The following is a 23495-nucleotide window of genomic DNA, read 5'->3' as shown; positions in this document are numbered from 1 at the left end:
TATTTGAGTTAATTATCATATAGTGTACCATTAATTTCAGATGCAGAGTTCAGTTATTCATCAATCGCATATAACACCCAATGTTCATTACATCACGAGCCCGCCTTAATGCCCATCATCCAGTTACCCTATCCCCCTACCCACCTCCCCTCCTACAATCTTCAGTTTATTTCTTATGATTAAGAGTCTCTTATGGTTCATTTCCTTCACTGATTTCATCTTATTTTATTTTCCCCTCCCTTCCCCTATGATCCTCTGTTTTATTTCTTGAATTCCACATATGAATGAAACCATATGATAATTTCATCCTCTGACTGATTTATTTTGCTTACTGTGATATCCTTTAGTTACATCCATGCCATTGCAAATGGTAAGATTTCATCCTTTTTGAAGGCTGAGTAATATAACACTGTGTATATACACCACATCTACTTTATCCATCCATCTACCGATGGATGTCTGGGCTCTTTCCATAGTTTGGTTATTAAGGACATTGCTGCTATAAACATTGGGGGTGCAGGTGCCCCTTCAGATCACAACATCTGTATTCTTTGTGTAAATACCTAGTAATGCAATTGCTGAGTAGAGTATCTCTGTTTTTAACCTTTTGAGGAACCTCCATACTGTTTTCCAGAATGGCTGCACCAGCTTGCATTCCCACCAACATTGTAAGAGGGTTCCCCTTTCTCTGCATTCCTGCCAACATTTGTTATTTCCTGACTTGTTAATTTTAGCCATTCTGACTGGTGTGAGGGGGTATCTCATTGTGGTTTTGATTTGTATTTCTGTGATGCCAAGTTATGTTGAGCATTTTTTCATGTGTTCTTTGGCCATTTCTACGTCTTCTTTGGAGAAATGTCTGTTCATGTCTTCTGCCCATTCCTTGGCTTGGGTTATTTGTTTTCTGGTTGCCAACTTGTCTTTTGGCTTTGTCAACTGTTTCCACTACTCTTCTATTTTACACTATTCTATCTAAGACTCTTTTGATATGAATGTTCAACATCAAATGGAATTTTATAGCATTAAGTGGCTGTATAGAGTTTCTTAGCACTGTGCCATAGAAGAGTATCTCTGTCTTTCCAACCTCTTGTCTCACCACGTCCCTTTCTCTGACTGTGTCCAAACCATGCTGTGCTCTTTCTTGCCTTACATTTTGAAATATCCTGCTGCTACTGCTGCTGCTTGGCATGTTTTCCATTCTTCTTTGCCTGGAGAACTCCTCATGTATTTTCAAAATGTACTCCCACCTCTGTACAATTATAGTTCTATGCATTTGCCTCTGTTATAGCATTTCTTCTATGGATCATCATTATTGATTCAGGCTCTTTCTCTTTTCTTTCCCCCAAAACCTTGTCTATAGCAATGTGAGGATTTGGAATGCATTGAGTGTGTCTTACTGCTTAGTGTCTAGAAAATTTGGTATAAATCTGGCCAAATGGAATAATATTAAATGATTTTTCACTGGGTGAACTATCAGGTTTAGACTTCAAAAATCCATGACCTAGGTTCTAGGTTGGTGGACATTTACATATATTAAGTTCTATTTTAACACTATGAGGACTGTCCGTTTTACTTCATAAAAAAGAGCCCACTCAAAATGCAAATTTGTGCAGCGACTGTGGAAAACAGTATGGAAGATCCTAAAAAAAAAAAAAAGTTAAAAATAAAACTACCTTATTATCCAAAAATTATTCCACTGAATATTTAACCCCAAATACTAAAACACTAAATCAAAGAGATACATGTAGCCCTATGTTTAAAGCAGCATTATTTATAATAGCCAAACAATGGAAGTAGCCCAAGTGTCCATTGACTGACGAATGGATAAAAAAGATGTAATATATAAAATGGAATATTACTCAGCCATCTAAAAGAAGGAAATCTTGCCATTTGCAACAACATAGATGGAACTAGAAAATATAATACTAAGTAAAATAAATCAGTCAGAGAAAGACCAATACTATATGAGTTCACCATATAGAATTTAAGAAACAAAACAAAGGAAAAAAGGAAAAAAGAGAGACAAACTGAGAAACAGACTCCTAACTATAAAGAACTGATGATTCCCGGAGAGGACGTGGTGGGGGGAATGGGTAAAACGGGGGATGGGGATTTGTTGTGTTGTTGTGATGAGCACCAGGTGTTGTGTGGCAGTGTTGAATCACTCACTATGTTGTACACCTGAAACTAATATAACACTGCATGTTAACTGGCTGGAATTAAAATGTAAAAATAGATTACCCACAGACTCACAAAATAAAGAAAAAATAAAATAAAACTTAAAGACCCCACACAAAAGCTCTCAGTTTCTCATTTAGGTGCCACTACGCATCTCGACTGCGAGACTTTCCAAAAGTCAGTTTTTCTTCGCATCACCATCAATAAATATGTTGGCAAGCCCTAGAAAGAAAACTTCTGTCGTTTGGTTAACTCAACTACTGTCAACTCCTACATTCACTAAATAGCTGTGTTTAACTCCCAAGCTCTCATCTTCCTTATTCTGAGTGAAACTCTCTTCAGGGCCACATAAGAAATATGCTGTAGACTAAAATCCAGGAAGAGAATGTGTTCTGAATATGAGATGTGGTGGAGAAGAGAGACTTTGGCATTTGTATAGAATCACATAGAAAGGACCCCTGAAGGTCTTTCACTGCAACCCCCCTCCCCAGTGGAGGAGTTTCTTCCTCAGGATCCTTGATGACTCACTAAACTCCCTTTGTAGCCTTATGAAGCCAGTCATTTCATGGTTAAGCTTCTCTTTTCATCAGGAAAATTGTCCTTGTTTTAAACTTAGGTCTGACTTCTCTAATTTCAACCTGAAAGTTGCACTAGTTCTCTCTGACACAACCTCTTCCAAATCTATGGCCCCTCCACCTGAGAACTCTCCACTCACAAGCTGGGCATTCCCACAGCTTCCACCTGCCTCTACTATGCCCTGATTGCTGGTCCCTTTGTATTCCTGGTCTCATTCCTCTGGATTCTTTAAGTCTTATGCTCAATTTTCAATGTAACATTCTGAGGTTCCTCCGGTCACAGATATCCTTCCTAGGCAGTGAAACCCTCTGCCTCCTTACTTGTCTCTCACTTGGTAGTGGCTCCATTGCCCACACACATCTTCAATTCCAGCTTTCAAGTGATCCATCAGCTGCCAAACCAAATACAGGAAAATGATTGCTGGTGAAACGTTAACTCTAAAAGACACACAAGGAAAGCTAATACACTTTGGAAAACAAAGGAGGTTTTAATTTCCTGGAACATGTCCTCTTTTCTATCAGTCTGTTCATGTAACTGAAACTTATAATGCCTTCCATAGTAATTCAACTTAGTTTCATGATTCAGACTCTGCTGATAATCTCCTTAATAATGCACATAACTTTTGATGAAAACAGGGTACCTGCTATTTATTTTGAATAGTATTTTTCTAGAATGACTTGGACAATGTCTCATTACTAAGATCACATGAATGTAATTCTAGTTGTTACTTATAATTACAACACACAAGAAAAATATTGTCAGGATCCAATTTATAGAGTTTCTGAAAATAGAATTCTACAGATATCCTATAATAACAATAACATTTGCCTCATTTTTATCTGATTATTTTGTCTCAGTATTACACTTCACAATCCAAGCCAATTATACTAAATTTGCTTCACCCAAAGTATTAACAGGAATTTCAGAAAAAAGCATAACCTCTTCAAAATGTATGAATTACTCTTCATAATTTAAACGTGTAATCATTGAAGTTTATGCTGACTTCTAAAATACTTTTGCAAAATACATTAAAATACTAAATTAATTCTGAAATATTTAATTGATGTACTTTCTACCAGTAATTATTACTCTATTTGAGAAAAAATTAAGGAAGGAGTAAAGTACCCAAGTTCTATTGTCTTAGGTGTATTATTTAATTTCTAAAAATGCTGAATAGAGGGTATAAAAATAGAAACAAAAATCTTCAATCAGGTTAAAGTGTTTCTTATTTTTTTTAAAGACTTTATTTATTTATTTGAGAGAGCAAGAAAGAGAATGAGCAGGGGGGAGGGGCAAAAAGAGAAGGAGAAGCAGACTCCCTGCTGAGCAGGGAGCCGACACAGGGCTTGATCCCAGGACCCTGCGATTGTGACCTGAGCCAAAGGCAAACACTTAATAGATGGAGTAACCCAGGATCCCCAAAACACTTCTTATTTTTAAAACATTTGCTCCTTATCCCCATCTGTTGAAAATTTTCAAATGGCCTTGAAGATTGTCAGTTTGGGTTTAGATGACTTTGGCCATAAAATTCAGGGCTGATTTTGAAAGACTTCATCAGTCTCTCCAGCATCATGATCATGAAGTTATAGGCAAAAAATAAACCCCAAAATTATCTGAGACAATTATCCCCACAGAGCCTGAATCTCCTGTACAGCAGCTATGCCAGTCACTGTTTGTACACATCCATTTTAGCTTTGGGTGTTCTGTGGGAGAAGCCATTGCCAGAATGGTCTTCCTTAGCTGAGCTGAAGTCTCTTTCCCTCTGTCTTCCATGTATTCCTTCCCATTTTTATGCTCTGGAGCCATACAAAATGGCATCCATCTAATACTGTATTGAATTTAAACAGATAGAAACCATGCTCAACTTCATCTTTGTCAGAATTGAATGTTTTCACTGAAAACTGTACTAGGCTGTATCTGCAGAAGGAGTAGAAGTGTTTACCCTTCCCTAATGAGAAGTTCAGAAAGAGCAGAAGGGCCCATGTTCCATTGGAATGACGATTTCAGAAGCAAGTAGGGCAATTATGAGCATTAGTTACTGTGATGGATTTTTGAGGTGTCCTCTAAGCAAGGCTAGTCCCAGGTACTATTAACAATAATCTATATGTTGCTGTGAAGGTATTTAGTAGATGTGATTAAAACCCATAATCTGCTGTCTTAAAGTGAGGGCGATTATCCCAGATAACCTGGGTGGGCCTAATATGATCAGTTAAAAGGCCTGAAGAGTATGACTGAAGCTTCCCTGATGAAGAAGAAAACTCCAGTTGTGCACCGTGCAGCTATGGCTCATGCCTGAGGGTTCTGGTCTACCCATCCTGAGGGGCTGTCTTGTAGGTTCTGGGATTGCCTAGTCAGCCCACACAGTAGGTAAGCCAATTCCTTCCAATGACATTCTTAATATATATCTCTTACTGGTTCTGCTTCCCTGTTGAATCCTGACAGAAACACTTCCAGCCTGGAACCAAAAAGCAAGGCAAATAGATAAAATGAAAGCAAAGGTTGGGACTCCAAAGTTCTATAGGCAAGAAACAGGCAGATCAAAGGAATGAGCTGAAAACACAGGCCACCTTTCATGAAACAGGAAGGATGACTCAGAGGGTGGAGTTGAAAATCCAGAGGGTGGAAACTACATTGGAGTTCTGATCTGAGAGAACAGAGGCAGTTCCCAGGCCTTGAAACCAAGTAAACTTCCCAGTCATTAGAAATGACTCCATTTGTTTCCTTCCATTTTCCCCCTTTTTGAAAGGGAATATAGCCATTATCTTATGACTGCCCTACCAGTGTATTTGGGGATCAGATGATTGGCTCTTGAATTTCACAGGTTCAGCGTTGAAGAAGAGCTGTGCCTGAGGATGGATAATACCCAGAGGGTCAATCATCCCTGATTTAGATGACTGAGATGATGAGATTTTGGACTTTGGGGCTGATAAAATTTAGGTGAGATCTTAGTCTTGTGGTTGACACTACAATGGACAATGGATTGAGAATTTGGGGACCTCAGAATAGAGTTAATGTATTTTGCCTGTGGAATAGATACGAATCTTTGAGGGGCCAAGGGCAGACTGATAGAATAATGGTTCCTGCAGATGTCTATATTCTAATCCCCAGAACTGGTTAATATGTTAGTTTATATGCAAAGGAAAATTAAGATAGTAGTTGGACTTAAAGTTGCCAACTTTAAGATAGAGAGAATATCCTAAATTAACCACATGGGCCCAACATAATCATAAAGGTCTTTAATGTGGAAGAGGAAGGCAGAAAATTCAGGATCAGAGTGATGCAACATGAGAAAGACCTGAGTGGCCATTGCTAGCTTTGAAGATGAGAGGGGTCCATGAGCCAAGGAATGCTGGAAGATTCTAGAAGCTGCAAGAGGCAAGAAAACAGATTTTTCCCTAGAAACTCCAGAAAGAAATGCAGCCCAGTAACATCTTGATTTTAGTCCAGTGAGACCCATTTTGAACTTCTGACCTCCAGAACTATAAGATAATAACTATGGTTTTTTAAGCTATTTAATTTGTGACAATTTCCTACAGCAGCAATCAGAAACTAGTACAGTCACTCTTAATCTAGCTAGTGAAGAAAGAAGCTACATTTAGTAATGTGTATGCAACATCTCACCAAAGCTCTAGATTACTCCTGTCAGTGACAAGTGGAGAACATCCTTTTAACTTATTAATTATGACAGAGATAACTTACACGAATATGAAGCTCTTCATTGATGGATTCTTTTTTATTGGTCTTTCTAACATCCAGGTACCTGACCAGTGGGCCAATTGTGATTCCCTAGACCACAAATGACAAAATAAAGAGTTTGTTGTAGTAAAGATTGTTGTATAGAGAGCAAATCTATTAGCAAAACTGTTAGAGCTTCCAATTTTTCATATCTTTTTGTATAAACATAAGCATTTTGGATAAATGCTCTAATGTTTAGTTCTTATTTAAGTCTTTCAAATTCTGCAATGAAAATAGATATTACTTTGGGACTCTTGGGTGTCTCAGTCCTTAAGTGTCTGCCTTTGCCTCAGGCCATGATCCCAGTGTCCTGGGATCAAGCCCCATGTCAGTTCCCCGCTCAGTGGGAAGCCTGCTTCTCTCTCTCCCACTCCCCCTCCTTGTGTTCCCTCTATTGCTGTCTCTCTCTGCTAAATAAACAAACAAATAAATAATTCTTTAAAAGAAAAGAAAGCATAGCTTTAATCGCATTTCTCTTTTAAAAAAAAAAAGCATTACTTTTTTGAAGATTTTATTTATTTATTTGACAGACAGAGATCACAAGTAGGCAGAGAAACAGGCAGAAAGGGAGGAAGCAGACTCCCTGCTGAGCAGAGAGCCCGATGTGGGGCTCAATCCCAGGACCCTGGGATCATGACCTGAGCCGAAAGCAAAGGCTTTAACCCACTGAGTCACCCGGGTGCCCCTAAAAACAGGCATTACTTTAAGGCAGTAATTTAGTGTCATCCCTTAAAATAACCTCTCATTAGTTTGCTGAGAAAAAACTCCAGCTAAAATAAAAACTTGAGCTATCCAGTACTACTGGAAATCTTGTTTTCAGTAAAACACATTAGAGTAACTACCATTCACCTGCTACCCAGGAATATTTTGACTAATATATCTTATTGATTAAAAAGAAACATATTTTAGAGGTTAAAGGATGAATACAAACATGATCTAGAAGTATTTGGGAATTTAGTTGGAGTACTGAGCATATGTTGAAAAATTAGACAAAGCATCCCTTTTTTTGGTACTATATGTATTTAATACATTATCTTGAAAGACTCTACTTATTTCAGATATGAAAAAAATCTACTAACCTGAATAAATACAGTAAAATATATAACTACTAGAGTAGCAGTGACAAACATTTTCTTCCTAGGAAAAAGAGACAGAGGAAGCAAAAATGCAAGTGAAAAACTTCCAGCTCCTCGGACACCACTGTAGAAAATTATGCACTGGTCCTTGATGGAGAAGGGGAAAGTCCGAAACTGGTTACTGACATAGAAGAGAGCAAATACGCCTAGAAAGGGGAAAATATGTATTAGAGCAGAGGGTCATGAATGAGTAGATATACAGTGCTAATGTACCCAAATTGTGTGTTTGTGCCCGCAAAACAATGCAACTTAATTTCATCACATCTATGCTTGTCCATCCCAAACAGAACATCCTACAAAACTTCATTTCTTGAGTAGTTGTGAACAGTAGTACTTCACGTTGTTAGCTTCCTAACTTGTGCGCATGTGTGTGTGTTTAAAGTCATAAAATCTTGATACTTTTTGATATGACGTGACATATATATTCTAATCTAGACTCAAAATTTTTGCTCTGCCTTTCAAAACTAGGTAAAGCAAGGGTATTACTTGGGGGATAGAAACATTTTTGCCATCTCGTGTTCTCAGTGAGTAACCAAAGGAGCCATATAATTTTAAACATAAGAGGACTCTCTTAGTGATTGTGGTCTCTGCTGGGTAAGCAAAACTTTTGTGGTTGGTTTGGTTCTTCTTGAGGTTCAATGCAAACAAGAAAGTTGGCAAGGGCTCAAAGGGGGGGTAGTTCTTACCATCGGTAAGTGGAAGGTGGAGGGTGACAGAGCTTGTTTAAAACACAGAGGTGTTTTCTACCTCACTGATTTTTCCATCTCTGAGTGGCCAGCATGACCTAGCTTACCACCAATACGCTGCTTCCTGGTGGGAAAGGTCCTTCACTAAAGCTCTGACTAAGGAGCTTTTACTGCAGAATAAAACTCTCAGTATCCACGTGTGACTTCTAATCACACAGACCTCACAGCAAGCAACCCTTGATGACAGGCACATGGATGATGTGAGAGATGGTAAAATCTAAAATTTTTCATTTTGTTTTATGTGTCCTGGCTCCTTCACATACTAGTATGTGACTTTGGCTAAGGTTCTAATCTTTTCATGTAGTCCATCTCTCTGGAGGAGGTAATGGTAATATTTACCTCAGAAGGTAGATGGAAGGCTTACATAAATTAAATATCTATATATAACAGAAAGCAGAGAATTTGCGTTATAAGCCTTCATGGCTACTATCAGCCACAAGTCAGGCTGCGGATGAGAAGAGGCTGGGAGAGAGACCTGGATTCTGTCAGCTGGCTCTGTCCCTCACTGTGACATGACCCAGTCAGCCATTCTCTCAGCCAGAATATGAGGGAGTTGGTCACCAAGTTTCTTGTCACCAAGGACCAACAATATTGAGGTATCCAAAATATTAATCCTTTCTTAGATGGTTTATACTCCTGTTGGCTGGGCTGAAGTTCAGTAATATTACTTCTCTTGACATTAGAGAGGGAAGGGAACCCAGAAAATTTGTTCATGCCTCCCATTTTGTGGTTGAGGAAGACGATTTTGAATATAGCATACATATTCAGAGTTGGTTTTTTGAATATTTTAATATTTTTGCATTCTTGTTATTCCTTCCTAGATTTAAAACCCACCTTAAATTAATTTAGAATTGCATGTTCAAGGTAAGTTCTTGAATCATTTCTCCTAATTTCTCTTTAACTGTAATTAGCTTTAAAATATTGATAAAGTCAATCAAGCAAATGTTTCAAATCCTGGTCAAAATCACTTAAAAATAAAACTGCCTCTAATCAAAGGGCAGCACTTATAATGTCATTGTGTACTTAATGTTCTCGCTAGCCCCAGAAACATGATGTACAAGATAAATAAGCAGCCATTAGTCAAGAGATCTCATGTTTTTAAGCTAGGCACATTTTATACAGGTGAAGTCAGTTACATTATGGAATTGGCTTTACTAATTAGTAATAAGAGCTTTTAAAAATAAAGATTCAGGGTGCCTGGGTGGCTCAGTCAGTTAAGTGACTGCCTTCAGTTCAGGTCATGATTCTGGCGTCCTGGGATCGAGTCCCACCTTGGGCTCCCAAATCAACGGGGGGTCTGCTTCTCCCTCTCACCTTCTCCTCGCTCATGCTCTCTCCCAGTCATTCTCTCTCAAATAAATAAATAAAATCTTTTAAAAAAAGATATTTAAAAAAATAAATAAAATAAAGATTCACTTCCTGGTCCTTGGTTTTCTGTACGTCAAACTCAACCCTCAACTAAAATCACCTGTGGGTTTTAGGGGACTGTTTTCTGCCTTACATAGAATACACGTAGTGAGATCTCACTTTTCTTGTAATAAAAGTGTAAATGCTCACAGTGTATAACCTATATCTTATTTAAGGTGCAAGAGGGTAAAACCTAACAAGGAAATGAAGAACAAGGGATAAATTTATTGAGTTATATTTAAATGTGTAGATGTGAAATTCTCTCTTCAAATAAAAAAGAGAAACAGACTCCTTCCCCCAGCTCTGCTTCAGTGCACAACCTTCTTAGCCTCTAGTTTCTCTGAACTGAGTGAGGGAGCACACAGACAACATTCCTGGTCCCTACAAAGTGCCTCTACTCCCCTAACCTGCAAAACCAGTTAGTGTCACCTCACTACTTAGGTTGTTACACTGCAGAAAGGGAAAAGAAAATTTGTAAAAAGCAAGCAGGCAGAAGCCTCTGTGGGTCCTGCTGTCTCTTACTAATGGCTCTCCAGATCTGGCAGAAGACCAGGGTGAAACAGATGAAGGCCCAGTTCCATTCATGGTTCTTCCCAATGGTGGACACACCCATGAAGATGAAGATCAAGGTTTCGCTGACGCTGCTCAGCATCTTCATGAAATACTTGATGGTGGTGTAGGATGTCTGGGACACATTTTCCTCTACATACTTCTTCATTGTTACTGCGCAGGCTGTGATTCTGCAGAAAGAAGACAGTCTCAGGAGAAGCCTGAGATTTCCCCCTCCCTGAAAAATTCCCTCCTGGTGATGTGATAGATACACACATCTTGTTTTTATCCAGAGAAAACATCGTCTCCATTGCCCTTTCTCTTTCCCCACAGGTTTTCTTTATTTCCCTTATCCCTCCCCAAAGAGTTTGCTCAAATTAGTATGTTAGAGAAGGTGGACATGGCATGGATTTCTCACAAGAAAATGGCATCAGGGGCTCCTGGGTGGTTCAGTGGGTTAAGCCTCTGCCTTCAGCTCGGATCATGATCTCAGGGTCCTGGGAACTGAGGGTCCCACACCAGGCTCTCTGCTCAGTGGGGAGGCTGCTTCTGCCTCTTTCTATGCCTACCTCTCTGCCTGCCTGTAATTTCTCTTTCTGTCAAAAAAATAAATAAAACCTTAAAAAAAAAAAAGAAAATGGTATCAACCATTTGTGTACTGGGTGCACAAACCCAAAGCAGAAGTGTTTCTGGAAAGAATAATGAAGCAAGGCTCTCATTTCCCCCACCTGAGCAATGTTTCTTACAACAATTTAATGAGAAATTTTTTATTTAAAATGTTTTTACTCTAGGGTCACTAGCAAGTCAGCGGGGAAGATGGTGGTGGTTGGTCACCTGAGGGCAGGAGAAGAGAAAAAAATCTTTGCCTTGTCTAAGTAATTTATACCACTTTTAAGGTGGAACAATAATGAGTATCTAGATTTTGTACTATTATATTTAATTAAAATAGTTATTTCTATGCAATAAAATTAAATATTTCTGCCTGAGTAGCTGGGTATGAGGATAATGCCATAGAAAAAAACAACACAACCAGATATAGCAAGCCAAGTTAAGCAACCTCATTCCAAGACCTATGGAAGGATAAATATTTACAAATAGTTTCATTAGGAAAAAGAAATCTGGGCCTCTGGTCTTATCCCATCTACCTAGTCTCATTCCAGTCTGGTGTGATGTGATTTAAGGGAAATAGCAGAAGGCAGAGCTCAGGAATGACAGTCCTTCATGGTATGCTGCCCTTTACCTTCAAAATAATGAATTTTTCAAGGGGGAAAAAAAAAGCTATTGAAATGAGGCTTTAAGCTTGAACTTCTAGTTCTTCTCTGCATCAGAGCTTTTGAGTCTTTCAACTTGACCTCGTAATTGCTCTGCTCTGCTAAGGTCATTCAGGAGAAGAGCAAACACAAAGGCTGGAGGGAAAGAACATTTGTTTAGCAAAGGCCCTGAATCAGATTTTACGGAAGTTTAAAAAACCTAAATCCAGCAACACCTTTGCAGATTAGTGTCAAAAGTTGTGCCTTCTGCAAATGCTAGTCCATGCTGTGCGGTCCTGCATTCTCTTCTATTGCTGTAAGAGTCAGTCCTTGGTTTGTACTCACGCCAGGATGCCGGAGAGGTAGAGTGTTTCCGCAGCTAAGTAAGACAGGTAGCTGAACATGAAGACGATGAGTGGTTCGATGGCAGAGATATTCTGAGTGAAACGCGTGATAAATGCAGAAATAAACCCAAAAATTATGCCGAAAAACACTCCTCCAACCCCCACAATAATGAATCGGGCACATCCAGCCAAAATGTCAACAGGTTCTATGTCTTCAAATTTATGCATCTTTGTGAAGGCAATTAATATATTGTATAAGACCTAGACAAAAAGAAAATGAAAGAAACAAGAATTAGAAATGAGAATTACTTGACACACAGATTCTTAACTTCATGTCCAGTTGAGTAATACATAAGTGAATTACAGGACCATATATATTAATATGTCTTACACCTAACTTTAAAATCATTCTACATGGGGCGCCTGGGTGGCTCAGTGGGTTAAAGCCTCTGCCTTCGGCTCAGGCCATGATCCCAGGGTCCTGGGATCGAGCCCCGCATCGGGCTCTCTGCTCCGCAGAGAGCCTGCTTCCTCCCCTCTCTCTCTGCCTGCCTCTCTGCCTGCTTGTGATCTCTGTCTGTCAAATAAATAAATAAAATCTTAAAAAAAAAATAAATAAAATCATTCTACATAATTTACTCTTATTCATTACAGTGGGTAAGAGTCTAATACAGCTGTAGTCACTGAGCACCTACTCTGTGCCCATCTCTTTGCGAAGCTCTCTGTTTCAGTTATCAACTAGTTTAATTTCCTCCCAGCTCCAAATGCACCTTTCAATACTGGCTCTATAATAAACAACGGAATTCCCTCTGCAGATTTTTTCTCCTTCAAGGGAGCCGCATGTTACAGCTCTCTCAGCAGAGGGAGCTGAAGGGACATTGCTGGGAGAAGGGGCTTTCCAGCAACTTCCGGTGGGAGGGGCAAGAGTCTGGCAGGTAATTGAGAGGACTTCCCGTAGGTCCTCGGAGGGGCGGGTCACAGGCCTTGGAAGAAATTGGTCTGTAAGTTACGGCTTCCTCTGGGGATAACTTGTCCGGGGACCTCCTGACATGGAAAAAAGAAGCCCTGGCATAACCCTCATGCAGCATGTCTGTCGTGAGGGGCCTGGGCAGCCCACTCTGTGGAAACCCTCTCCTGCCCACACAGCCTTCTCAGAAGGCCCTGTGCCCCCTCTAAGCCCAACCTCCCACTGCACACCGGGTGCCACCAACTACTGATGCCCTCTCCCTGCCTGCCTCCCTGAGGGTGCCCTGCTCTTTGCCCAGCAGCTCGAGGCCATCTTATCTCCTGCCCAATGGTCCATCCACACCTCCAGGGAGATGGGAATCCCTTTCAAGTTTATGTTTTGGTAAACCTGTTACCCTATTCTAAGGAAGAGTTCTCCTAGTTTACAGCTAGTCCTTTGTTATAGTTAATCATTTCGATATTAAAACTTCTCTGTTTAACCTACTGTGTGGTTTCTCTCTCTCAATTGGACCCGACCTACTATACTTTGCATAAATGTCATCTCATTGAATCTTTCAAACCACTGGAGCCCACCTGATACACACTCCCAATTTTCCTGCTATTTCTCTACTCAGTTCAACGTGTGTAAGAAATTAGAGTGGGGGCACATGGGTGACGTGGTTAAGCATCCGACTCTTGATTTCAGCTCAGGTCATGATCTCAGGGTCCTGGGATGGAGCCACACACATCAGGGAGTCTGCTTGTCCCTCTACCTCTGCTCCTTCTCTCACTTGCATTCTCTCTCTCCCTCTCACTCTCAAATAAATAAATAAAATCTAAATGAATGAATGAATGAATGAATGAATGAATTACAGGAATCTAGGAATCGCTGCTTCATGTGCTTGGCAGCCCAGAATTTAGACTGAACTTCTGAAAAGTGGCAGCTGCCACACCGTTAATGAGACACACAGATAAAGTGAGATCTCTGAGGAGATTGAAGACCTTTGAGAAGATCAGGCCCTGAACAGCCCAGATAAACCACAAATATACATATTGGCCTTTGTTTGCCTATACTAGGAAAAATGGGGGGGGGGGGAATCAGAGCAGGAGCAGAAGCTAACACTCAAGGAAATAAGGTCAATGATTATCTGCTGTATGTGGAACCACAGGAGTGGACAGACCCTCCAGTATGGTTGGGTCTCTATCCCATTCATTACTCTGGCTCTCACTCTGCTCTCACCTTACTTCTGGAATGATCCCCTACTCTGTGACCTGCAAGACTTGCCCAGGCCTGAGCCTCCTGTGTGACTCTGACTTCTCCATCCCCAATTCGTCTTTCCTTACTGAGACACTCAGTGTCACCTCTGTTCTACAGGGCGCCCTGATAGCATTTGGATACTGGCCTTGACTTCACCCATGAGGCTTACCAGAACTACTGGCAGCTTTGTATACACACTGACCCTTTGGCCATGGTCTTTCATCCGCCATTGCTTCTTCAGCCCTTATCCCAGTCCTGCCCTTTCCAGATCTGCTCTGTGAAGGGCCTCTGCTGATACCTCATGACATCACCTTTGATTAAAATTTGTTTTTTGGGGCGCCTGGGTGGCTCAGTGGGTTAAAGCCTCTGCCTTCTGCTCAGGTCACAATCTCAGGGTCCTGGGTTCGAGTCCCACATCGGGCTCTCTGCTTAAGCAGGGAGCCTGCTTCCTCCTCTCTCTCTCTCTCTCTCTCTCTCTCTCTGCCTGCCTCTTTGCCTACTTGTGATCTGTGTCGGTCAAATAAATAAATAAAAATCTTTAAAAAATATTTGTTTTTCTGACAGAGATGGTCAATGAAGAAGCCTAGGCTGGCTTCTTGTTAGGTTCAAAAATCATAAACCATCAAGGTACATTTAAAGCAAAGCCCCACTTAACTCATTTGCATTTATTTTCTAAGGCGTGCCTCATTTATTTGAGTGAGGTTGTTCTCCAGTAGCAGAAATAGCACAAGCAGCTGGTCTGTGGCAATGTGTGTCTCTGTTCATGGGTGCCCTAGAGTTACTGTATAGACTGTTAACACACTTTGTTATCCATTTCTGTGGAGAGCAAAAATTTTACCCAGGGATGCCTGCATGGTGGTTAAGCATCTGCCTTTGGCTCAGGTCCTGATCCCAGGGTCCTGGGATCAAACCCTGCATTGGGCTTCCTGCTCAGCAGGGAACCTGCTTCTCCCTCTGCCTGCTGCTCCCCCTGCTTGTGCCTTCTCTTTCACTCTCTCATTCTCTAACAAATAAATAAAATATTTTTTTTAAAAAGGAAAGAAAATACATTTTTCAAAAAAAAATCTTATTCAGGGTATATGTCAATTATAGCTCAATAAAGCTAGAATGAGAAAGAAAAAAAAAGTTAGACAATATGGGATTTGCAACAGGTTTTAAATTTCGATTGGCCTGTCTGAAAATGTTTTCAGCAGAATTGTTTAAAAGTCTGTGGCATGTAGACAGAACTCCCCAGAGTCCAGTTGTTAACACGTTAATTTTTTTATACTTACTACTACTACTTTTATAAAAGTACTACTACTACTTTTATACTTAAGTCTATTTCTGGAGATGGGAGGTAAGGGGCTGGGGCAGGATGGGTTCTTATGCCCATATCATGTCCTTCTTTGGGAGTCTATGGAAAGCATAGTACTTTGTACTACATCTCTGAAGGACGAATTGGTGTTCTTTTTCTTAAGAAGAATTTAAATATTCCATTCTTCAAGTCTTACATATTTAGCTGGTTACTATTACAACTATAGGCACTCCACAGAACATACACAACTTGCTTATACTGTAACCAACACTTAAATACTGTTCTCCGTGCTGGCCGCCATTCCACTGCCCTCCCACACCCACCAGGGTGCACCTAATCTGGCCAAATGTAGAGCACTTCTTTCTTACAGTGATACTTCAGGTCTTTCTCCCTGCCTCCCTCTCTTGGAAATCTATTCTCTTCTTTCTTAATCTGGTTTGGATCCTTGCATGTCAAATTGGGAAACATTTTCATTGGGAAAATGTTCTTGTACTGTCTACTTTTCCCTACAGAACCTCTGGACTTGAGTTTCCTTTCTGAATCACAGACTTGTATATCACCTTCTTTAAGATAGGGTTTGGGGGCACCTGGTGGCTCAGTCAGTTAAGTGTCCAACTCTTGATTTGGGCTCAGGTCATGATCTCAGGGTCGCAAGATCCAGCCCAAGTCAGGCTCCACACCCAGCCTGGTGCTCTCTCTCTCTTGCTCCCTCTACCCCTCCCTCTCACTGTACACACATATTCTCTCCTAAGAAAGAAAGAAAGAAAGAGAAAAAAAAGAAAAGAAAAAAGACATTAGGGTTTTGCTACAAGATCTTGCAAGAGTAGTGACTTTTCACATTTAGTCTTTGAACACTAACTTACAAAGAAGTAAAGTTAATAGAATAAATTCAATTCCAAAGAAAACAATAAATGGGGAAAAAACCCAGGAATGTTTCTGTTTTCCTGGGAATTTGTTAAAAGCTGAAAGTCATTTGTTGTGTTTGGGTTTCCCTAATAATGGGTCTTAAACTATGATGCTACCTCCTCATATAAGGGATTCTCATGCATTCACAATATGCCATTTTATAGCCTCCAATTTTGTTCCATCTAATTTTCCCTTAAAGATCCTTTTGGGCCTTTTTTTGACTCTTTTATATTGCCATGATGTTTCGGAAATGACAATGTATTGTGTGGTTTCCTGTTCCTGCATGGCCCTTGCAGCTGTGAACACTTACCTTTAAATGGAAACTTCCATCCCTATATCCTCTAGCTTTGGGAATGACAATACCTTTAGTAAAGAGAATTATAAGAAAAAAAAAAGTCTTATCCAGAACAGAATGGCTTTTGTCTTTGGAATATGAGTTGGTGGAAAGGTCGGTCCTCAACGTCATTCGGTTGTCTCCACTCCTCATGTAGGATGCTGTATCACTAATGGACTTTGCTGAATGGGGAGGGGAGACATGAGGAGGGTGTCCAGTGCACCTCCCTTTCCCAGTGCAGCTTTGTCACATTGCCCTCTGTATGAGTTTCCCAGAGCAGCTGTAACAGCACACCCCAAATTTGGACAGAAATTTGATTCTCTCTCACTGTCCTGGATGCTAGAAGTCCAAAATCAAGGTGCTGAGAGGGCCACACTCCATTGAAGTTTCTAGGAAAGGATAGTTCTTTGCTTCTTCTTCATTTCTGGTGGTTGTTGGCAGGCCTTGGTGTTCCTTGACTTGTGGACATAGGACTGTGGTCTCTGCCACTGTCCACATATGGACTTCTCTGTGTGTCCCCTCCTCTGTGTCTTCACATTGCCTTCTTACAAGGATACTTGTCCTTGGACTAGAACCCGCCTCGCTCCAGTGTGAGTTCATTTTAACTAATTGTATCTGCAAAGAACTATTTCCAAATAAGATCACATCTCATGTGATCTTGTTCTGGGTGGACATGAGTTCTTTTTTGGGGGAGGGGGGCACTATTCAATCTAGTACAGCTTCTATAACCCAAATAAATTGACTTGTATTACAGACTAGCAGATTTTCATTGTCAATCTCTCAGGCTACAACTTGATTTTGAATTTCAAAAAGTCCTGATCTGTGGCTTTCCTCCAAATGGCTCCATTTTATTTCTTTAGGGAGCCTAGGACACATGTTTTCAGTGTCTGGATTAGTTCCTGCTTTTTAATGTGATTAGTAGCCAGTAGCCAACAAGCTTGGTTAGATAGAGGGATATGTAGAAGAAGATTGTAAACAGGCTCCCTTCCTCCCCTAAAGAAATGTTTCTAGACATCTTCTGGGAAAAGGAGAAGAAGCTGGGGAAGGTATATAAGAAGAAGAAAAAGGGGTTCATAGCTGGTTTGGTCAGTTAAACAGCCAACTCTTGATTTCAACTCAGGTCATGATCTCAGGGTCCTGGGATCAAGCCCTGAAGCAAGCTCCCCGCTCAGTGGGGGATCTTCTCCCTCTCCCTCTGACACCTTCCCTCCACCACCCACTCTTTCTCTCTCTCTTGCTTAAAAAAATAAACCTTTAAAGAAGAAGAAGAAGCAGCAGCAAAAAATTTAGCGCAAATTGACTCAAGCAAAGACACACATACTCTTACATCATGAGCTCTGTACATTGGTGCAATTAGGAAAGGAATTGCCTTAAATAGAGAAAGGGAGAGACTTGCTGAAATTTCACACCAGATTTGCTTAAGAATACTCATGCTGATGCATAGAAATTTTAAAAGGACAAAGTAAAGTCCCCGTATTGTCTCCCAGTTCCTCCCAGAGAAAGCCACTCTAAATATGATATATAGACACAGTATATGCATATATATTTATAAATACATCTGTAAATCTCATGTAAACACACACACACACACACACACACACATATGTATGTCCTTTCTTTTTTTTTTTTTATATATACTACATTTGGTTTATTTTCTCCTGTCAGCAACATTTGAAAATTTTCTTTTTTTAATACTTAAAAAATTTTTTTTATTATGTTCAGTTAGCCACTGTGTAGTACATAATTAGCCCTTGATGCAGTGTCCAGTAAATCATTAGTTAAGTATAGCACCCAGTGCTCATAAGAGCACATGTCTTCTTCAATACCCATCACCCTGTTACCCCTTCCCCTACCCTCCTCCCCTCTGAACCCCCCAGATTGTTTCTCAGGATCCATAGTATCTCAAGGTTCAATGGCACCTCCTTCTCTTCAGTTACTCCTGCAAGAAATCCAAGAGTCACCTGCTGTTTCACCTTCTATCTCCATTCTCCTCTTCATCTTTAACAATAGACTCCCACATCATTTTTTATTTATATGTGGATTAATTTACCTGTTTATAATATAAACATTATATAGAAACACTCTGACACAAGAGCTATATATTTCCAATAATTCATATATCTCTATTGTACTCTGTCGCTGTTTTCTGCACCATCCTGTCCACTTACCACCCCACATGTGGTAAGTGCTAGTCTGCATTTGTGTTTTTAATTCCTTTGCATCACAGATAAGCAGGGAGGAAGGTACACAGAGATGTATGCCTAACGAACACTGTGTATGTCCTTTCTTTTTTTTTTTTTTTTTAAAGATTATTTATTTATTTATTTGTCAGAGACAGAGGGAGAGAGAGCGAGTGAGCACAGGCAGACAGAGAGGCAGGCAGAGGCAGAGGGAGAAGCAGGCTCCCTGCCGAGCAAGGAGCCCTATGTGGGACTCGATCCCAGAACCTGGGATCATGACCTGAGCCAAAGGCAGCTGCTTAACCAACTGAGCCACCCAGGCGTCCCGTGTATGTCCTTTCTAATCCTGCTTCTCTGTCCATCATCTGTGATCTACCTCTCCTTCCATGGCAGTCAGGAGCCCTCAGGTCTCCAACTGCAGGGAATGAAACTGAGCAGCCAGGGACTACACCTTGATTCCTACTGCTGTCCTCAGCCAAGGACCTGGTGTGGCAGCGCCTTAAGGCAGGCCCATTCTTGGAAGGTGCAGGATCCTCTGATGGATGTTCTTAGCCTGAAGATTCCCACTGGGCTTATAAGCCCTCTCAGAAATGCAGTCAGCCAGTCCCCTCCGGTTTCCCTTCAGTCCCCTTTTGCTCAGCTGGGGTCACTCTGCATGGTGGTCTGAGTTCCCCGTTTCTCTAAGCTCCCCCCCATCTTCTTTAATAGGAATTTCCCCTATACATCTCTTGTGCATCTAAATGCCCTTTGAATATCTGGCACATGGCTGACCTGGACAATATCTATCCAACTGTACCCAGCATATTTTACAAAGCTGTTATAATATTGGTCTCTTTGGTTTAAGCAAAGTGAGGCCAGATTTTGAGAAAAATCTTGGCTGAGTGTTTGAAAGGAAATTGTGATGTTAGGTTTCAAAATGGACACAACAGAAGCTTAGTGGTTGTATCCCAGCTCAATGAGTTTATTCGGTCCCATTGTACCTTCTGCCTGACCTTAGAACAACCCACATACAGACAACCTCTGCAGATGTGCTCATATTCCAAGGAGTGAAGCCAAGATGTGGGGCCAGACATTCCAGGCGTATTTGAATGAGTGTTAGTGAGACCTAGGAGTTTATTTGACTCTCAAATCTAGAGGAAACAAGGGGATATGATTAAGACTCAAAGATTTGCATGTTGTTGCCACAAACGAAAACTCCTATGCATAGCCCTCCGGGTTCTAAAGAGCTACTCAGTCTGTTCCCAGGGTCTGGGAAAGTCAGTTGGGCCAGCCCTGTCCCTGGACACCAGTATACACTGCCAGAAAGATGCATGCTAGTTTGAGAAGCTAAAGTAGCACATATAATTTAAGAAGACTACACTTACAAACACAGTCCCTATGACTACATGAAAAACAATTCTTATCTTTCCAAATTACATGGCTCTGGATGTCATTAAAGTTGTAAAAGATTTTCTTTGGACTCATTTCAATCACAATCTTGTGGATCTTTTTCACATATTGGAGGGGAAATCTCAGCCAATGCTAAATGTCAAACATGTCCATGGCATTCATGGAAACAAGATTAGATTTACCCTCTTCACTTGAGATGGAGATGCAGTAATGTGATATAATAGAAAAATCTGTATTTATTGTCTTTGTTTCCAATACCTTGCACAGAGTTCCTAAAAACCTTGCCATTTCCTGAGTGAGAAGAGCATCCTTTGTTGTTCACAATGGACCATTTTTGACCACACCTGAGTTTCTGCTAATGAGGTTACTCTTGTCTGGGTTCCAGAGAGCTTCTGGAGGTGGGCTGGTTGCCAGAGGAACCAACCAAGTGATTAGAAGGTTGTAACTTTCATCCCCACTCCATGATCTGCAGGTGGAGGGGCTAGAGATTGAGTTCAATCACCAATGCTTAATGATTTAATCAATTATGCCTATGTAATGAAACCTCCAGAAAAATCTGAAACTACCCGAGTCAGAAAGTCTCCAGGTTGATGCCAGGATGATGGCATGCCTGGAGAGGACATGGAATATCAACCCTTCCTTTTATATCTTGCTTTATGCCTCTTTTTCATTTGGTTCTTCCTGATTTGCATCCATTATAACTAACTGGCAACCAAGGTATAGTGCTTTCCCAAGTTCTATGAGCTATTCTAGCAAATTATCAAACATGAGGAGAGGGTTTCGGAACTCCCAATTTCGCAGCCAATTTCGGTATGAGTGGCCCAGACTTACAATGGATGTCTGAAGTGGGGGCCATTTAATGGGACTGAGTCCTTCATCTGTGGGATCTGTGTTAATTCAGAATTAGTGTCAGAATTAAATTAAACTGTAGAACACCAAGTCTGGAGAGTTTGAGAACTGGCTGGTATAGGAAAACACAGCCACACATTTGATGTGTCACAAACAGTGTAAAACACAACAGTTCGGGGGTGGGGGGTGGGGCTCAGGGAATGGTCCCGTTATGTTCCCTTGAAGAAGTTCATGAAACCTCCCAAGATCATAATAACATCAACCCTTTAAGAGAAACCACTGAGGAGGCACCTGGGTGGCTCAGTCGTTAAGCGTCTGCCTTCGGCTCAGGTCATGATCCCAGGGTCCTGGGATCGAGCCCCACATCGGGCTCCCTGGTCTGTGGGAAGCCTTCTCCCTCTCCCTCTCCCACTACCCCTGCTTGTGTTCCCTGTCTTGATGGGTATCCTTCTGTCAAATAAATGAAAAAAAGAGAGAGAGAGAGAGAAACCACTGAGGGGCACCTGGGTAGCTCAGTTGGTTAAGTGTCTGCCTTCAGCTCAGATTATGCTCCCAGGGTCCTGGGATTAAGCCTCGCATCTGGCTCCCTCCACAGTGGGAAGGCTGCTTCTCTCTCTTCCTCTGCTTCTCCCCCTGCTCATGATCACTCATTCTCTCTTTCTCTCTCTCACTCTCTCTCAAATAAATAAATAAATAAAAATCTAAAACAAACAAACTAACCAACCAGAAACCACTGCAAAAGTCGGCAAAACCCTTTCAATACACAAACCCTCATGACATCATAGTCATACTCCCCACCATTCAGTGGCTCCTTGTAAGGGTGACTACTATGACACTGAACCTAAGGAAGGGGTAGCCTCATGCGGCTTTCAACATGAGACTTCCCATTCAAGAACAGAGTACACAGACTCTTGAGAAAACTGTCCATAGACGTAACTGTCAGGAATATCCTCTCCCTGTTTATGATCTATAACAACTCTATTTTCTGAAAAATACAGGAGACTTGACTAGGTATAGACAAATAAATACCATGAGATCAATTAAGAGATGATAAAGAGGCACAAAGAAGTAAGAATTGTGAGTAGGATTAGTGGAAAAGATAATTGAGTAGATTACGTTGACTCTACTTGGAATGAAACTGGAAAGAGCTATACAAAGGAGCAGATTCTAAGCAACTGACCCATGGTGCATCCATGGTGGGCAGGGTGGGGGTGGGGGAGGCAGTGCTCTGGAGGGATCATGTGATAATTATTAGCACAGTTTAGCCCATAGTTCTTTTCCTTCAAGGCACCTGGTAGGACTCCACTTTCAGCTTCACCATGTGACTAAGCCTGGCCAAGTTTTGATTTTGAATGAGTTTCGAGGAGTGATATATATCATTTATGAGATGGGACACTTGCTTAATGAGATGAGTTTCCATAACTCTTTTACCCTGTGGCACAGTTCCCAGCAGTGCCCAGCAATGTGCAATATGGTGCCTGCTCTATAAGCCCAGGGTCCCGAGCAACAATAATGAATAGAGCATCTGGCTGACCCATGAGAAACCAGTAGTGTAAATAAGAAATAAGAGGTTTAGAAGGATGTTTATTACCACAGCATAATCTGGACCTTCCTGACAATCAGAAGATTAGGAACTCTTGATTCTGTGAAAGCCAAACACAAATGGAAACCAGAGTGGAAAATTTCCTGAGCAGACAAAACCATTTTAGTCAGCAACACTTAATTTACATTATTTTGTGAGACAAGCCAGGCTAGCACCACCTGGGTCTCTCTTTGCATACACCTCTGAAAATCATTAGCAAAACTTAAAAGATTTTATTTGTTTGTTTTAGAGAGAGAGAGTAAGTGAGCAAGGGGAGTGTCCGAGGGAGTGAAAGAATCTCAAGTAGACAAGAGAGAGAGACAGAGAGAGAGACAGACAAAGAGAAAGAGAATCTCAAGCAGACTTCCTGCTGAATGTGGAGCCTGCTGAATGCGGGGCTTGAACTCAGGACCCTGAGATCATGATCTGAACCGAAACCAGGAGTCAGACACTCAACCTACTGAGGCACCCAGGTGCGCTCTAGCAAAACTTAAATAATTCCCTAAAATTGATATGAAGTAACCACTAACCAATTCCCTTTCATTTAAGAAATTCTAATATCTTAACCAATCACTATAAAGAACAGTCTCTGCCCTCACACTAGATAAGCTTCTTGCTCACAACATATCCTCATTCCTTGTTTTGGGTTTTTTTTTTTTTTTTTTGAAGATTTTATTTATTTATTTGACAGAGAGAGATCACAGTAGGAGAGAGGAAGGGAAGAGATCACAGAGAGAGAGGAAGGGAAGCAGGCCCCCTGCTGAGCAGAGAGCCCGATGTGGGACTCGATCCCAGGACCCTGAGATCATGACCTGAGCGGAAGGCAGCGGCTTACCC

The 23495-nt window shown here is 41.0% G+C and overlaps 1 protein-coding gene across 1 annotated transcript in view; it reads right to left on the bottom strand.

Annotated features, from left to right (window-relative positions):
• Positions 1-23495, bottom strand: part of SLC9A4 (solute carrier family 9 member A4) — a 62279-nt gene that overhangs the window by 20202 nt on the left and 18582 nt on the right. The window contains exons 3-7 of the mRNA XM_059407861.1: positions 11923-12182; positions 10301-10518; positions 7569-7771; positions 6454-6540; positions 3075-3145 (exon numbers count right to left, since the gene is read on the bottom strand). Of these exons, the coding sequence (XP_059263844.1) occupies positions 3075-3145; positions 6454-6540; positions 7569-7771; positions 10301-10518; positions 11923-12182 (839 nt within the window). The remainder of the gene's footprint in view (positions 1-3074; positions 3146-6453; positions 6541-7568; positions 7772-10300; positions 10519-11922; positions 12183-23495) is intronic.

This window comes from Mustela nigripes, chromosome 7, assembly GCF_022355385.1.
Source record: "Mustela nigripes isolate SB6536 chromosome 7, MUSNIG.SB6536, whole genome shotgun sequence".
Taxonomy (NCBI): domain Eukaryota; kingdom Metazoa; phylum Chordata; class Mammalia; order Carnivora; family Mustelidae; genus Mustela; species Mustela nigripes.
The sequence above is the reverse complement of the archived record's forward strand: the minus strand, read 5'-3'. Positions and strand labels throughout refer to the sequence as shown.